Source organism: Bos taurus, chromosome 21 (assembly GCF_002263795.3).
Source record: "Bos taurus isolate L1 Dominette 01449 registration number 42190680 breed Hereford chromosome 21, ARS-UCD2.0, whole genome shotgun sequence".
Classification (NCBI taxonomy): Eukaryota; Metazoa; Chordata; class Mammalia; order Artiodactyla; family Bovidae; genus Bos; species Bos taurus.
The window spans coordinates 55,209,576-55,228,808 of NC_037348.1; the positions used below are offsets into that span (position 1 = coordinate 55,209,576).

General features: G+C 38.2%; 1 protein-coding gene across 1 annotated transcript in view; it reads right to left on the reverse strand.

The window, feature by feature from the left end:
- Positions 1 to 19,233, reverse strand: part of TP53BP1 (tumor protein p53 binding protein 1) — a 67,814-nt gene that overhangs the window by 44,360 nt on the left and 4,221 nt on the right. Inside the window, 7 exon segments of the mRNA NM_001206397.3 lie at positions 5,895 to 6,100; positions 8,637 to 8,731; positions 9,445 to 9,574; positions 11,136 to 11,299; positions 12,827 to 12,926; positions 13,274 to 13,432; positions 14,078 to 14,208. Coding sequence (NP_001193326.2) covers positions 5,895 to 6,100; positions 8,637 to 8,731; positions 9,445 to 9,574; positions 11,136 to 11,299; positions 12,827 to 12,926; positions 13,274 to 13,432; positions 14,078 to 14,208 — 985 coding nt within the window.

A 19,233-nucleotide genomic window follows, 5' to 3' on the forward strand; every position in this document is an offset into this window, starting at 1 on the left:
CATTAAAAAGTTACAAGCAGTCATTTGAGATAACTGATGATCTTAGTTTCACTTATTTGTATGTTACACACGTTTTATAAGAAATTATGTATTTTTTAATAAAAAGTCAATTCACAAAGGCTTATAGATAAGACATTGCTAATAAAATTATAAGTAACAATTGTTTTTGAAAGTCAAACTCATATAAAAATAACCATCTCAAAATGAGCATTTACAATGCGCAACCACCACCTCTATCTACTCTGAAAACATCTTCATCACTCCAAAGGGAAATCTCATACCCATTAAGCAGTTGTCCCCATTCTGAATATGCTTTAAGAGTTATCAAGGTAAATATTTATGTGATTTTTTACAGAATTTTTTCAATATATGTATAATTTTTGTCAGCAAAGTAAAATTTCAGGGGCTAACCAGCCTAACAATAAACTTTATTTCTTAAAAGGCTTCCTGGATCTAGTATCTTGCCCCTAATAATCTCTGAAGGCTTAGTCAGAATAATAAAGTTAAGTGGAAAAAAAACAAAAAAACCCCTCAGAGCTCTGGATAAAGACTAATGAAGAATTGTCAGGATTTGCATCAATGAGTCAACCAGTCTAGACTCAATACAGACCTAAATCCATAGCATCCAAGCAGTCAAAACTGGTCTCTCACACAGTTTAAAAGCCACTAATAAAATCATCTATATGTGTATCAAGAATAAGAAAGTGTTAAATATCAAACTATTTTCTACTAATCCTCTCCTCAGCCCTCACACCCTGGTGAAGGATCAAAAAGGCTACGCAATTAACAAATATATTAAGGAAAAAAAGAAATAAATACATGAAGTTACCTTTATCTCAGTTTTCTCTTGATTAGTAATGATTTTATCACAAATAAACAGATCTCACAACATCAAAATTAGGTTGACTTGGATTCCCGTAACCAAAGTACAGAAAAAAAAAAAAAAAAACAGATGTACAAAGGTGAGCCATTAAGAATAACATAAGGAGTTTGATACACAATGAAAAAGTACGGAGCTCCCAAATAAAAACAACGGATTTAATACACACATTTACTTTAACTTCTTTCAAAAATCCCACTAAGGAACGGTATAGCAATTTAAAAAAAAAATTAATTTTCAAGAAAAAGAACACGAAGAAAAGATAACCACAATAAAATTTTAGAAGAGTGATCATCTATTCAGCGGACTAGTGAAAACTGAATTCCTAAGACAGCAGTAGGGAAAGCTAAGATGTAACCCAAATTACACCTCAGAATCACCATGCCCCAAAAAAGATTCAGGACTTGGCAGCAGCCCAGGTAACTCCGGAAGTGGTGATGAGGGCAGAGCTAAAATCAGGACTGACTGACTGGCTGGAAATCTATTTAAGAAGCAGTTTAATCCCCAGATCCTCTCTCCCTGAGCCTTGTCCTCCCTGGAGAGAGTGAAACGTAACATCCCTGAACTGGAGGACAGGGGACACAGTTATCAGAAAGTACCATACTGGAAATTGGGAAATTAAATGAAAATTTACACTGAATAGAACCTGCCCCTGTCTCTAAACATCCCCAGTCCTCTTTCATCATAGATTTCTAAAGTAATGGCAGACAACAGGGAACCTGAATAAGACCAGATAAATCAAGATACTGACATTAGGAGACCCCAGAAATGGCCCTACAGATAACACTACAGTGAATACCAGAAACAAGAAGCACCAACCACTAATTCAGAACTTCTAATCTGTTTTCTAGGATTTCACTCTTAAAGGAGGCAGACAATCAAGTATTTACCATCACACTCTTAAATTAGAGGAAAGCCTCTAATTCAAAAGTGAAACACACAACAAAACTAAAATGTATTTGAAGAAATAGTGATCATTACAGGGAGAAAATGTCTCAAAAACTACTGTTATTAGGGAGATAAGATAGCATTTGGAAAACTCAGCAGTGGCCACAGGACTGGAAAACGTCAGTTTTCATTCCAATCCCAAAGAAAGGCAATGCCAAAGAATGCTCAAACTACCGCACAACTGCACTCATCTCACACGCTAGTAAAGTAATGCTCAAAATTCTCCAAGCCAGGCTTCAGCAATACGTGAACCGTGAACTTCCTGATGTTCAAGCTGGTTTTAGAAAAGGCAGAGGAACCAGAGATCAAATTGCCATCATCTGCTGGATCATGGAAAAAGCAAGATTCCAGAAAAACATCTATTTCTGCTTTATTGACTACACCAAAGCCTTTGACTGTGTGCATCACAATAAACTGTGGAAAATTCTTCAAGAGATGGGAATACCAGACCACCTGACATGCCTCTTGAGAAACCTATCAGCAGGTCAGGAAGCAACAGTTAGAACTGGACATGGAACATAGGAAAAGGAGTATGTCAAGGCTGTATATTGTTACCCTGCTTATTTAACTTCTATGCAGAGTATATCATGAGAAAGGCTGGGCTGGAAGAAGCACAAGCTGGAATCAAGATTGCTGGCAGAAATAATCAATAACCTCAGATATGCAGATGACACCACCCTTATGGGAGAGAGTGAAGAGGAACTCAAAAGCCTCTTGATGAAAGTGAAAGAGGAGAGTGAAAAGGTTGGCTTAAAGCAAAACATTCAGAAAACTAAGATCATGGCATCTGGTCCCAACACTTCATGGGAAATAGATGGGGAAACAGTGGCAGACTTTATTTTTGGGGGCTCCAAAATCACTGCAGATGGTGATTGCAGCCATGAAATTAAAAGACGTTTACTCCTTGGAAGGAAAGTTATGACCAACCTAGATAGCATATTCAAAAGCAGAGACATTACTTTGCCAACAAAGGCCCATCTAGTCAAGGCTATGGTATTTCCAGTGGTCATGTATGGATGTGAGAGTTGGACTGTGAAGAAAGCTGAGTGCCTAAAGGATTGATGCTTTTGAACTATGGTGTTGGAAAAGTCTCTTGAGAGTCCTCTGGAATGCAAGGAGATCCAACCAGTCCATCCTGAAGGAGACCAGTCCTAGGTGTTCTTTGGAAGGACTGATGCTAAAGCTGAAACTCCAATACTTTGGCCACCTCATGCGAAGAGTTGACTCATTGGAAAAGACTCTGATGCTGGGAGGGATTGGGGGCAGGAGGAGAAGGGGACAACAGAGGATGAGATGGCTGGATGGCATCACCAACTCGATGGACATGAGTTTGAGTAAACTCTGGGAGTTGGTGATGGACAGGGAGGCCTGGCATGCTGCAATTCATGGGGTCGCAAAGAGTCAGACACGACTGAGCGACTGAACTGAAGATAGTATACCCATAAAATGACAAAATGCTAATCTTTTTTTAAAAGGGAGAACATTTGAGAAAAAAAAAAGTATAGAAATTAAAAACCCAAGAGTAGAATAATTGCTCAGAGAAAGGTTAAAAGATGGTTAAACCTAGTAATTGCACTCCTAATTATATATAATGAGAGAAATAAATTATGACTACATATAATAGATATAACACACATTCATGGAGAAACTTGTGCATGAATGTACATAGCATTATTTATAACCAAAAAGGGGGGAAACAACCCAAATGTCCATCAACAGATAAATGGACGAATAAAATGTGATATGTACACACACAGTAGGAGAAGGCAATGGCACCCCACTCCAGTACTCCTGCCTGGAAAATCCCATGGAGGAGGAGCCAGGTGGGCTGCAGTCCATGGGACTGCTAAGACGCAGGCGCGACTGAGCGACTTCACTTTCACTTTTCAGTTTCATGCATTGGAGAAGGAAATGGCAACCCACTCCAGTGTTCTTGCCTGGAGAATCCCAGGGACGGGGAGCCTGATGGGCTGCTGTCTATGGGGTTGCACAGAGTCGGACACGACTGAAGCGACTTAGCAGCAGCAGCATACACACAGTATTCTTCAAAATTAAAAGGAATAAAGTTCTAATACATACCACAACATGCATGAACTGTGAAAACATTATACTGAAGAAACCAATCACAAATTGTATAATTCTGTATAATACTGTATATGAAATACCCAGAACAGGCAAAATCATAAAGACACAAAGTAGATTAGTGATTGAATAGGGCTGGGAGTAGGGGAAATGGAAATGACGGTTAATAAGCATAGGGTCTTTTTATTGGAGGGAGTGTGATGAAAACGTTCTAAAATTAGAATGTCAGGAATAACTGCACAATTTATACTAAAAGCCACCTGACTGTACACTTTAAAAGACTGAACAATATGGTGCGTGAGTTAAATCTCAATAAAGTGGGGGCTTTTTAATTAAAAAAAAAAAAAAAAAAAACAGTTGAGGAAATCATCCAGAAAGTTAAAGAAAAGGAGAAAGGGAGATGGGAAGTAGGGCACAAAATAATAAAAATAAAACTACAAGACTATTCTAGGAGTTTGAATATCCAAATAATAGGTATTCCATGAAAAAAAAGAAGAAATTAAATAATTAAATGTCCCTGAACTGAACAACTTGACTTTCCAGATTGAGAGAACTAACAAATACAAAATAAAAATAGACTTATGTCAAGGATCTGGAAGTTTTAGAACACTGGGGATAAAGAGAAAATTCTATAAGATTCCAGTAAGGAAAAATAACAGCTCACATATTAAGGAACAAAATCAAACCGGACAGGGACATGCCTGGTGGTTGAGTGGTTAAGAATCCTCCTTGTAATGCAGGGGATTCGGGTTCAATCCCTGGTTGGAAAACTAAGATTCCATATGCTGCAGGGCAACTAAACCCATGTGTCACCATATAGATCCCATGTGCAACTAAGACCCAATGTAGCCAAATCAGTAAATAAATACTAAAACCAAAAATCAAACTGGCCACACTCCTCAACAGCAACACTGAACTTTGAAGATGGTGAAGCTATGCTTTCAAAAAGTTTAAAGGAAAATTATTTCCAACATAAAATTCTATACTCCTACAAACTATGAATCAAGTATGAGAGTAGAAAGTCTGCTACTAAAGAATGTCCTCCACCAAAATGAGGGCATAAATCAAGCACGAAGACATGGAGCCCAAGAGGAATCCAACACAAAGACAGGTAAGGACAATCTGCAGACAGTGGAAGGGAGGTGACAGTTCTACACCGGGAATAGAAGGCAATAGCACAGATTAGGAAACAGGAGGCTCCCAAAAGTGGTTTCTCCAAATAGAAGTTTGAGGCCCTTGAACATCTGGAAAAGAAATTTTCATTAATAACATCTGGTAGAAAGCCTAGGGTTGATTTAGTGAGAAGTTAGTGGCGTTAAGGTAGAATAATGATTAATGCTGCCTTTCAATTTCAAAGTAACATTTCAAGAACTTTAAAGACATAGTATAAAATTTAAACATAAAAAGTACATCAGATAGTAGGTGACTCTGGAAATGTTCTAAAACTAGACCATGACAGGTGCACAAGTCTATTGCTATTGTTGTTGTTCAGTCACTCAGTTGCGTCTGACTCTGCAACCCCATGCACTGCAGCACGCCAGGTTTCCCTGTCCTTCACCATCTCCCACAAGTGTATAAGTTTACTAAAATATCACTAAACCACACACAAAATGGGTGAGTTTTATGGTTTGTAAATTATACCTCAATGCTGCTGCTAAGTCACTTCAGTCGTGCCTGACTCTGTGCAACCCCATAGATGGCAGCCCACCAGGCTTCCCCCTCTCTGGGATTCTCCAGGAAAGAACACTGGAGTGGGCTGCCATTTCCTTCTCCAATGCATGAAAGTGAAAAGTGAAAGTGAAGTCGCTCAGTCATGTCCGACTCTTAGCAACCCCACAGACTGCAACCTACCAGGCTCCTCTGTCCATGGGATTTTCCAGGCAAGAGCACTGGAGTGGGTTGCCGTTGCCTTCTCCATACCTCAATACAGTTGCTTAAAAAAAAAGACGTTAGGAGGAAAAAAGTATTATTCTACAATACTCACATGAGAAAACTCAGGCTGGGACGGAATAGGAAGTGAACCAGGAGTGAAGACTGGTGTGCTCTGAGATACTGGTGTCGAGGCTTGTGGTGATATAGTGGGCTCAGTGGGGAGAGGGGGGTTTTCCATCTCTGCTGGCTCATCACCTTGGAGTTTCTTCTGAAAAGACTCTCCTCCTTCAGATAACACTGACATATCCATTGGCTCATCTAGTTTAAAATATTGAAAACAAATTGAGAAAGAAGCACTCATCAGTACTATTCATGTTCCAATACCACTAGTAATTATATTCAGAGATTTTCACTCCTAAAAAAAAAAAACAGTGACTTGATTTTTAGAAAAACCGATAGGTTAATAGAAGATTGAGTCCTAGAAATCTAGCAATACTTTATTCCCCCAGGGGAGGGAAGTCCACACTCCTAAAATACTCAGATATAAATTAAAACAGGGTTCATCTAGGGACACCCATCCATCTATATAATAGCAAATTAACTTGGTTCCTTTGAGCCCCTTTCCTGATTATAGCTCAGTTTTCATACTTTGCTCAGGAACACCCAGATTAATGGCATCTAATTTAACCACAGGCCGTGAAAGGCAGTGAACTTGCTCACCACGCTCAGTACACATCTAGAGAGGTATGAACTCATTTTATTTGTATTAACGACTGTTAAGTGCAGAGGTGGATGCTAGGACAAATAAAGGAGGGGGGGAAATGTATCAATGTCAGTCAGTAATGATTTATCAAAGAACTAAATATAGGACACTAACCCTGGGACAAACTGCTCAGGAGGGAAACACACAAACAAAACACAAAATACTGCTTTCCCATAGTACTCTCTCCACCTGTAGGCTAGCAGGACCTTCCTCAGAGGCAGCCTAGCTGGTATTTGATTCATCAAGTCTTTTCCCCTATCTTACAACTTGAAGCCCCAAACAGGCTTCCCTTTAGACCACTCTCACATACTACCCACACCATTTAGTTTTTCCCTATAATCAAACTACCAGCTCCCCCAAACCTCAATGCCTACCTATCCTGGCTGCTTCGCTTGGTGTCACATGCACGCTCCAATCTAGACAGGTTTGGGAACTGGTGCTGTAGACCTTAATTACACTACCACAGCTGTGTTAAGTAATTTCATATCTTTTGATCTTTATCACCATGACAAAGCACTTATTAAGGACTGTTCTAAGCACTACATATAAAAAGGCTTTAGGTTAATATTCTTAGACATAAAAAAAAAAACAAGAAGCATACACAGTCCCACAGTTATTCACATATTAAGCAAATACATTAAATCTAAAATATAATTGAGAAGGGAGAATACAATATGTTACATGAAAAAAAAAAGAACACAGAATCATATACATAACATGATCCCAACTGTGTAAACATCCTTCTTTATATTCATGCACAGAAAAACTCTGAAAGGAAATAAGCATATCCAAATACTAATTTACATCTGGGTTGTGGTATCACAGGTTGATTTTCTCTTCTCATTACTTTCCCATATGCTTTCCAAACTTTCTACTGTAAGTAGTAACTATGTTTACAGTAAGGGAGAAAGCATTTTTAATATATTTTTTATATATCTTCAGTGTTCACACTACAGAGAGAAAAAAATAAGATCAAGGATAAACCAAATTTAATTTGCATTAACAGTATTTTTTGCATCAACAGAATGGATTCACTTTTATTTTTCACCGAAGATATCTAATCCCGTTATGCTTAGAACGGTATTAGTCCGCATGGATACACCTACATTGATTTCAAGAGAAAATAACCAGACACAAACTCTTTGACAGAAGAAAAGTCTAAGATTAAATTTGTCACAGGTAAATTAAAACTCATTAACACAGGCTTTGGTGGTAGGTGCCCAAGTTAAAATCCTGCCTCTGTGACTTAGCTGTGAAATCTCTCTGTGCCTCCATTTTCTCATCTGTAAAATGGGGATAAAAGTAACACCTACGTCTCAGAACTGTTGTGAGAATTAAAAAAAAAAAAAAAAAACACACAAAAAGAAGCACCTAGAACTGAAGAGAAACACAAAGAACAGTGCCTGGCATAAACTAAGCATTCAATAAATATTAGCTATTGTACCATTATAGCTATGTGAAAGAAGGAAAAGGGAAAAAACCATGAAATTCACTGGAAAAGGCTTTGTATAGGAGGAGGAATTTGAAATCTCTTGAGTGACTAGAACAGGGCCAAAGAGGTTTAGATAATGACATAGGTAAAAAGGAAATCTCTCCTGTGAATAAAGTAATATAAAATCACTACGTCCTCAAAGGAGGAAGGGAATGAAGTCAAAATTTCTACCACCTGCCCCTAACCACTCTGGCTAAAACTGCTTCGATAATAGCAAAATAACCTATAAAGAACAAAAGAAACAATTTTTGGTTCCCTCTGACTAGGAACTTGTTACCATGTTGTTGGAGAGTATTAGGCCAATCGTAATAAAATTCTTCACTATGTTAATTCATCTGAGTTCAACTTTAACAATTTTCCCTTAAGGGTCTTTTCAAAAATTAAGTTGTCAATACAGAACTCAGAAAAATCAGTGCGAGAAGAGCAAAAAACTGAGGAGAGCACTTCACACTAGGCCACAATGCTGAAGGTTAGACTTGAGTCCTAGTGAATAGTTCCGGTCTCAGTGTTCTAACATAGAAAGAAACAATACACACTGCAGGGCAGAAGTGCTGCTCCACTTCTCATCTGAGATCGACAGACAGATCAAGAGAGCTCACCTTTTCTCCCTTCTTGCTCTGTGGGACTGCTAGGGACGATAAAGGGGGTGGATCGGAAAGCATCAGGGGAAGGAGCAACAAGATCTGAGGAATTCCTTTATGTAAAGAGAGAAGCACAGGTTATTTCACCAGAGCCACAGTTTTCCATTTGTTTTCTACTTCTCAATAACAAAAATATCTAAGTCATTCAAACAATACTTATTAGTATTTCTCTCAAACAGCTGAGATTGGTAGAAGGGCCATGAGTAATACTTGAATAACTATTTCTCATACCAGACGTATCCAAAATCAGACTAAAAAAATAAAAAAAGATTATGGGAAAAGCCATATAATTACAAAAGAAAGTAACTGATTGGATACAAGGACATTATGACTGAAAAGCACGATGAGAAAAGTGCTTAAAAAAAAAACCATTCAACTGCAGATGTGAGACAAATATTCACTCCTGCACACAGATAAAGAAATCCAATTATTATCAACTCTAGCATAACCCCTTCTGCACCCCTATGCCATTAAATGGGAAGAACTGTTAGTCAAATGGAGCAGCAAGCAGCTTATTTTAGACATGTAAGAGTCTCTAAATAACTGGGCAATTTCTTCCCTGGTAAAACCTTTGGGCTCCAAATGGGAAAGCAGATCTACCTGTCTTCAATAATTCCATAAGTTCTTATTCCCCCAAATTCTTAAGCCTAGAGTTTACTTCTTTGCTTCAAAAGACTTCTGGACTACCAATTTTAGTTCTTTCAACCTTAGCCTTAAAACCATAAGGCACATGTTTCCCTGAAAGGGCTATTTTCAGCTTACTCACGTGGAAAGACTCTCCTGAACAAGGGATCTCTGACCAGAGAGCTGCAGGAGGTGCAAAGTGGTAGCAGGTGTGGAGGCCAGAGAACACCCACCTTCCTCCCTTAAAGGAGTAGAGCAACCATCAGAAGCCACTGAGAAAAAAAAAATTCCAGTTGCATTTACTTCTCATATTGACATTACTGAACTGTCAAAAAACAAAAAACACTCAGTGCTACCAAAAGAGTAATATTCATGTATGGTTTGATCCCCTGGAGACGGGAATGGCTACCAACTCCAGTATTCTCGCCTGGAGAACTCCATGGACAGAGGAGCCTGGTGGGCTGTAGTCCGTGGAGTCAGTCAGACACAACTGAGCAACTGACAAAACAGAATGGCATTCTAACACAAATCTTGAGTAACAGTTAAACACCCCCCTCCCTAATAAATTATGAATTTCTTTAAAAAAGAATTCACAAGAAAAACTACTTAGTCTTTTCCACCATGATCGAAGCTTGGAGAGGAAAAGCCAGAACCCTTAAACCTCTCCTTGGCTGCTCTTTCTTGTGACGTTTCTATTGTAGTGAGTGAGTCTTCTACTTCAAGTTCTACCTAAGGTGAAGTAAAGTTCATGCCATGATGCAGATGAGAGAAATCAAAACAATATGTATGACGCCTGATAATATAAATGCAGCAATTTTCATGATTAGAACCTGGGCTCCTCAAAGGAGAGAAAAAATACTAATGCCTAAGTAAAAGGATATATGAGCAGCTATTAGTGATTTATACTATGAAGAGTCTCCTGTGGGTCCCTTCTCCTTAGCAATGAATTGAGTATCTGCTGTTTTAATTGCAAAAATAAAGAAATTTCTTAAACACAACCTTGTAACTTTAGTGAGAGTCCAGAAAAGGCTTCATGGTGACCCTCTGTATGTCCTGCACACATTCACAACACAGTAAAGGAATATAACCTTCTCTTCTTCCCTACTTACAACCAATACATCATAATTTGCTGATTGTGACTAAAGCTTTTTGGCCCTGTGAGGCTGCAGAACAGGCCATTGGTGGGGGTTAACAAAATCTGAAACAAATACCATTCTGCTTCTGAAAGTATTATGTTCTTTCTGCTAGATCATAAATTCCTATTTGTGGTATGTGAACTAATAAACAGATGAATAAGTAGACTATTACCCAGATGAATATAAAAATCTTCACTTAATTATCATATTATTTAAGATTTGAAGACTTATGATAACAGAAATAGCTGCTCAGTCCATAACATTAAATCTGCTATATTATTATTATTCAATATCTCCATTTCCAAAAGAGAAAGAAAATTATGCTAAAATGTTAAATAGCAATCATTTCCAAAAAGCCCTTCTCATTAATTAGCTAGAAATATACTTTCCTTCTGTATCACAAACAAGTCTGCATACCTACAAAGTGCCTTATAACTTAAAACAGTAGCTTCAGAACAGAAATAAAAGTTCAGACCTTCAGAAAAGAAGAGCTACAGCAACTAATTATTCTTTGTACCGGTTTTATTGCTCTGATCCGGAGAAGGCAATGGCACCCCACTCCAGTACTCTTGCCTGGAGAATCCCAGGGACGGGGGAGCCTGGTGGGCTGCCATCTATGGGGTTGCACAGAGCTGGACACGACTGAAGTGACTTAGCCGTAGCAGTAGCAATATTGCTCTGATCAAACAATTTGTACCTGTTTTATTGCTCTGATCAAACAAGTCTTCCTGGGTTGACAAAACCTCAGGCTCTGGTGACTTCTGAACCTGCATCCCACCTTCTGGAAGTTCTTGAGCAGAAGTCTGTTCTTTTGCTTCCATAGCAGCAGACACTGTGGGACTAGAAGGCATGTCCTCTGACCTAGGAAATTCATATCACCAGAATAAAGAATTACTATGTTCAAAGGCTTTCATCTTTGAACCAAGAAGCTTTTCCTAGTCTGTGTTTTCCTTTATTAATTTCAAAACCTTCAAAAACTATTTGTTAAAAGTGAAATAAGCTACTCTTTATAATGAAGCAAAGCTCTCAGCCTCTTTCAAAGTGTGTCTCAGTCTCTCACACAGCAAAATCTCTTTCTCCATGCTGCTCACTGCAATGCTGCATGCTGTCCAAGATATCTGATCAGTGGTTTAGGGATTTCTGCTGCACATGTTGTTATCTAGATGTGCATGAAGGTGTGTGATCAAGGGCACAACAATGCCAGAAGGAACAACGACCTTGCACAGAAAGGGCCTGGATGTAAATTATCCTGTGTATCATCCACACACGTTATCTTCTGCTGACCTTTTTCTCTTTTTTAAATATTTGTTTGCTTGTGCCAGGTCTCTGTTTCGTCATGAAGGATCTTTAGCTGCAGCACGTAGGATCTAGTTCCCTGACCAGGGACTGAACCCAGGCCCCCTGCTCTGGGAGGTGGAGTCTTAGCTACTGGACCATCAGGGAAGTCCCTGCTGGCCTTTTTGATTTGATCTACTCAACCTAAGGCCCAAATCAAAACTCTCACCACAAATACTACTTACACGTGTAAGACACTCACTGCTGGCTCTTTTCCAGAGACTTATGAGGTTTACCTACTCAGCCATTCCCCAGAGTAAATAGGATAGCAAAATCAGCTAAAGAGCAATTTCCTAAAGAAGAGTGGGAAAAGTCAGCTGCAGTTTAGCTGGGTGTTTTGCATTAGAAAGCTGACCTCTCTTTATATTCAACTTTGTTCAGTACGGTATTTCCCACTGGTTCTAACTAAAGGAAGAAACAACAGAATACTAAATCTTTATTCATTCCCTCCTCCCAAATGGAAACATCTCACTTGTCCTCTGCCATACCTAAACCTGAACTACTGACTAGAGATAATGCTGTTTGGAATATAGCAATCACCACAGGCAGAAAAGAGATCAACTGGTCATTCCTACCAACTTAAGAGACTAAAGGACATGCAGAAAGAACACTTCCCTATTTATCTTCTGTCATAAACTACCAGATGCAGGATACCTGAGGAAACAGAGCAATCTGGGTGCTCCTCAGGTATAAAAACAGTGGACTTCCAAATACAATATTCCTGTGACTCCTATAACAGAGAAGCTAGAAAGACATCCCACAGAGACATGGTGCCTCTGCAGACAAAGAACAGAGAGGAGTAGCAACCAAGAATAAAGGGGTCATCCTCACAATTACAACAGCAATAAATTGGATTTTTAATATGCCTAAAGATAAGGACATAATAAAAATTCATAAACAATAAATGTTTCCACTGAACCAAAAATATGCCCAGGGAAAGAGGGGAAAAAAGAAAATCAAGAATTTCTAAAAATGTTTCCACCTGGCCAAGTGAAATAAGTACAACCCGACAGCAAACACCCAAAAACACTTTCTAGGAAGAAGTTGGTTTACCTTTCAGGTGGTGCATTTTGCTCTTCCACCACAGGGACATCCTTGCTGGGCTGTTCTGCCACGCGAGTATCTTCATTAGACTGTTCTTCATGCTTAATTGCTTCAAGTTTCAAGTTTTAGAAGAAGATAGGAAGGAGATATTTAATTTTTCAAAATACTAGAAGTAGTCCCAAATGCTTTTTAAAGGGCAAAGATTTTAAAGAAAGAAATACAAACTGAGAATATACACAAGTATATCATTCCAAAAAGGAAAACAGCCTTTACCCACTTACCAAAAAACCTTAGTGTGCAAGCCATCAACTGATACGTATTTGCCAGACAACTCTACTTTACTATATTTAGATTACCTTAACTTACATAGCCATAAAATACATCAAGGAAAACACAACTAGCGTGGGAGTAAAATACTTATCAACAATTCTAAATGCCAGAACACACATTACGTACCAATATTAGCATCCACACCAGATAGCCGAGTATATCCAGAGTTGGTGGTTACTGACTGTAGAGGCTCTCTGTCTATTTCATATGGCACAGTTTGTTCTTCAATATCCTGGCTCTGGGAGAGTTCCAGAACCCCAAAGCCCATCTGTGATGAGGCAGGATCTAGGAAGAAAACCCCAAGAAATCAGGAATCATCCCATATTATGCGCTATGTAAGGTGCTGCTGCTGCTGCTAAGTCGCTTCAGTCGTGCCCGACTCTGTGCGACCCCATAGACGGCAGCCCATCAGCTATCCTTCAGCAAAAGGCCATACTAAGTCCTTCACATCAAAGCCCTGCCCCACCTCTGCAAGTTTTTTCAAAATAAAACTAAAGGAAAGGGGGGGAATGCATAATAAAGCAAAAAACTGAACTATAAAACCTTACAAATACCTAATAAAGGCAGACTATGTCTACTTTCTAAAGAAATACATAAATGCCACACACGCACGCATGCACACACATGCACGGCAGTGTAGTTCAGATTGTAATTCCACCCTACAAGGCATCCATCTCCCAAATATCTGAAAAACGAATGAATACAAAAGGAGTAGGAGTCAATATGCAGAAAGGAGGCCAAACAATGAGCTAAAAATTCCTGAACAACAAATCAGGTGGAATATCTTAGACTACTAGCAAATTTCCTAATGACTATACTTAATTTAATGATGAGACATCTACAGCCTGATAAGGAGAAATTGAGGCATCTGCAATGTTCATGTTAAAGGGACTAGACCACTCTACTATCCTGAAAAAGGCATAAAGTTACCTTCAGCACTAAGGGAGTGTGTGGTATCATCTGGAATATCTTCTTCCTTTTCCTCTTTCTCCTTCTCTTCCACCTCTTTTTCCTTCTCTTCACTTACAGGAGGAGCAGATTCCACTGACATTCCCAAAACACTACACAGCAAAAAGACACAATCATGTATTCCCATATAGGATGGGATACCCTGCTCAAAGAACTCTGAATTCTTCTGTGACTCCCCACACATCATACCACTTTTTAAGTAAATGTGAAAAAGTAAAAAAACCTCACCCCGTTACCGCTTCTTTCTACAGAAAGCACCTAAAAGGTTAACAACTTAAAACACTGTACAGAATTAATACAAACATGAGTCAGAAGGAGGAAACAAACATACTTCATTTTTATCTTTCTCTGAAAAAAACATGAGCAGGGACAGAAAAATCTCACACTCAAGAGAATTACTGACAAAAGAAGATGTGCATTAGATGTGCAGAGAAGGGGCTCTAAAATACAGCTGTTAAACAGAACACAATTAACAAAGGCATTTTTGCAAAAATTTTTAGAACACATAACACAGACCCACACAGCATATGAGGAAAAAATTCAGGTTAACATCACAGGTTATGTTATGTTAAAATGATAAACAAAAGTTTAAGACATAAACAATTAGGAAAAAGTATCTGCAACAATGTAACAAAAGAATCATCTTCATAAAATACAAGGAATTTATAAGAAGCCTAAGATATAAATGCACAACAAAAGAGACAACTCACAAAAAAAACAGAAATACAAGTATCTTAAAACACGTAAGAAATCAGAGAAACCATTAGTTGCCAATCAAATTAGGGAAAAAAAACCTGTAAATATTGTCCTACTATTCAGTACTGTTGAGGTAAGACGAGCATTATCACATACTCTTCCTGAGAGTGTAAACTAATAGAACCTTTCTGAAGAACTAGAAAATATGTATTAAGAGCTCTAAAAAAATGTTCGTACCTAGTAATTTCAATTATAAGAAATAGCTTAAAATATGAAAAGATCCTTATACAAACTCACTTTCACTGTAACTAATAACCCACTATAAGCCCAACAGTAGGTAAATGACTAATTTCATAATCCATAAAATGGAATTTATGCAACTGTTAAATATGTTCAAAACAACCAAATACAATGTGTAAATTGTATATCTGGACCAGATACTGGACAAAATAGATATATATAATCCAAACAAAACAAAAATTTATGTATATAAAATAAAGACATCTTTGAGACAACTGGGAAAATATGAACATAAACTATATTATTAGGTATTATGGAATCGATATTAGGTGTGCTAAGGGTATTATGATTACACAGGATAATGTACTTTTCTTATGGGATGAATTCTAAAGTATTTGAGGGGAACTATGATTTCTGCAACTTAGTTTCAAATGATCCAGCCCCCCAAAACAGTATATATTATACACACAAAGAAAAAAATGCATAATTTTTACAACAAAAATCATGGGCAAATGTTAGTAAGAGCTTTAATTGTCAGGGAAAATTAACTGCTCGTGTTGATAAGCAAAAAGGTCAAGAAACACACAAACTTTTACCTTCCACATCTCAACTATGTAAATCAAGTGCGCCAAAAAAAAAGAGAGAAAAGAAGCCAAAATATTTACAGGAATTAGCCTCTGGGTGGCAGAATTATAGATGACATTTTTTGTTTCCTTTTAACTTTCTATCCATTTAACATTTCACATAAAGACCATTAAACATAAGTTTAATAAGCATGAAAGAGATGAAAACATGGATTTGCAAAGTTGGGAACCATGATCCAAGGAAGAGAAGAAGGACTAAGTAAAGACTTTCACAAAATAAAATAGAACATTACCTACACAACTGGGAGGACCAGATGCAAGACACTGGGAAATATAGGGAAAGAAAGTCAAGAACATGTATGACAAAAAAGTAGAAGAGCAAAAAAAGACAGCACTAATCACACACCCTGGATCTTCTTCAGCCTCTGTTGATGGTTTTCTTCACGTCCCTAACCTCTAAATGCTGCTAGGCACAATGAGTCCTTGAACCTCTTCTTCACCTACACTCATCCCTTTAGTGATCTTATCCATACTCATGGCCTTGAGTATCATCCATATGCTTATGACTCTGCAATTTTTAATCTCCAGCTTAGACCTTCCTCCTGAGCTCTAGACTTTCACATCATCAACTGCCTCCAACTGACAATTGAAAAGGCAGCTCAACTTTAACAAGCCTGTAATTGACCTTCCTGTTCGATCTTCTCCATCTCAATCAACAGCAACTCCATTCTTCTAGTTCCCAAACCAAAAATGTGGAACCGCCATTACCACCTTCATTTCCCTCATACTTAACATCCAATCTGACTTTGAATCCTAATTTCAAAAACCCAGAAGCTCACACTTCTCATCCTACTTCTACACTGGTCCAGCCACTGTCACATTTTGCCTAAATTATTTCAAGAGTCTCCTAGTTGGTCTTTCTGCCTCTGCCTTTGCTCTCCCTTCAAATTTTATTTTTAACTTGAACAGCTTCTTTTTTATTTTTCCCAGCTTTATCCAGTTATTAGTCTATTCTTGATCCAGCATCCAGAGTGATGCTGTTCAAATCTAAGAGCATGTCATTCCTCTGATCAAATCTATTAAACACCTTCCTATCTCACTAAATGTAACAGCTAAATGCCTCACAATGATCCATAAGGCCTTATATATTCTGGCTCCCCCCTCACTCCTCTGACCTCTTTTCCCACTCCTCTCCAGCACTCCAAGGCAGCCACACTAACCTCCTCGTCATTTCTCAAATATCCCAGCACACTCTTCCCTCAGGGCCTTTGCATTTGCTGTTCTCTATGTGCAGATTACATTTATTTAAATAACAGCAGAGATCACTTACTCAAGATTTTTAGTCAAAAGTCACATCAGGGAAGCATCCCCTAAGTCACCTTGTCTAAACTTGCAACTCCACTGATGTTTCCCATCCAATTCTCCACTTTATTTTTCTCTGCAGCCCTATCAGAGTGTAAGACACTATAGATTTTTACATATCTATCAGATAACTGGTATGTCCCATAAAAGAATATAAGCTACATTAAAGTCTAAAATTTCTTATCTCTTCTGATCACTCTGTATCTCTAAAACTCAAAAGTGCTTGGCATATAGGAAATACGCAATAAATATTTGTAGAATTATTAGGTGAATCAGAGCAGATGTGAAATAAATCAGATTTTGTCCAATATCCAAAACTGATGGAAAGAAAACAAATGTTTAAATATACCATTTAGAAATATAAATCTAGCCAATAAAAAAACTAACATAATTATTATCAAAAGTTAGGAGTGTGCTGGGATTTCCCTGGTGGTCCAACTGTTAGGAATCCGCCTCCCAATGCACGGGGTGCAGGTTCAATCCTCATCAGGGAACTAAGATTCCATACACCACAACTACAGAACCCACACCAGAACGAAGGCCCTACACAGCCATAAATAAATAAATATATATATTTTAAAATTAGAAAAGTGTTGTTGTGAGTTAAACCTCATCTTTCATTACAGAACTCAAATGTCTGAATCTGATTAAACAAGAAATGGCAATACTGTAGTGTTACTTAGTTTTACAATATTAAAAGCTAAAAAGATAACCTCCCAGAGAAGTAAAAACAGACACTTAAAAAGGGTTACCTCTTTGGTTAAAAGGATTACTTCTGTGAAAGGGAGCCAACAGTGGGAATGGACTCTTTGATTTTTATTATAAGTTATTTTTAAAATAATCTATGCATTTATATTTCTCTGTTAAAAGCATTTAACAGACCTCATCAAAATTAAAAACATGCTCCATGAAAAAAAACCTCTTAATGAAAAGACAAGCCAGAGAGAAAATATTTGCAAACCACATATCCTACAAAAAACTAGCACACAGAATATTAGAATTCTCAAAACACAATAAAATAAAACCCAATTACAAAATAGGCAAAAGATATGAACAGACATTTCCTTGAAGAGGATGTACAGATGCAAAGAAGCATGTGAAAAGATGTTCAACATCATTAGCCACTGCTGCTGCTGTTGCTAAGTCGCTCAGTCGTGTCTGACTCCTAGCGACCCCATGGACTGCAGCTCACCAGGCTCCTCCGCCCATGGGACTTTCCAGGCAAGAGTACTGGAGTGGGGTGCCATTGCCTTCTCTGCATTAGCCACTAAGGAAATGCAAATTAAGACCACAATGAAGGCTTCCCTGGTGGCTCAGTGGTAAAGAATCCACCTGCCAATACAGGAGACACAGGTTCAATCCCTGATCCGGGAAGATCCCACATGCCTCGAAGCAAATAAGGCCCTGTTGCCACAACTACTGACCCTGTGCTCTAGAGCTCTGGAACCACAACTACTGAAGCCTGCACACCTAGAGTCCAGGCTCTGCAGCAAGAGAAGCCACTCTGCAACGAGAAGCCCACTCACTGCAACTAGAGAAAAGCCTGCACAGCAACAAAGACCCAGCACAGCCAAAAATAAGTAAATAAATAAAATTGTTAACACACACACACACACACACACACAAACTGAGATATCACCACACACTATCAGAATGGCTAAAACAAAAGACGGACAACACTTATCAGAATGCCTGAAAGAGTGACAACACCAAATGCTGCTGAGAATGGACAGAAATTGGACGTCCAATGCCAGTCGAACTGTAAAATGATACAAGCGCTCTAGAAAACAGATCAGCATTTCTTAAAAAAAAAAAACCTGAACATGCAACTACCATGTGACCTAGCAACTGTCCCCCTGGCCATTTATCCTAGAGATATGAAGACTTATAAAAACCTGTAGGCAAATGTTCATAGCAGCTTTATTTATGCTAGCCAAAAACTAGAATCAACCCAGATTTCCATCAACGGGTAAATGGTTAAACAAATTGTGGTACATCCATACCAGGGAACACTACTCAGCAATAAAACAAACCACTGATACATGCAACAACGCAGATAGATCTCTAGTACGCAGTTTGAAAAAATCCAACCTTCAAAAACTATATACTATATGATCTTATTTACATAAGATTTTAAGTGACAGAACTTTACCAATAGAGGATGGTCTTTAATTTTTTTGGCTGCTCCTTGCAGCATGTAGGATCTCAGTTTCCCGACCAGGGATCAAACTTGTA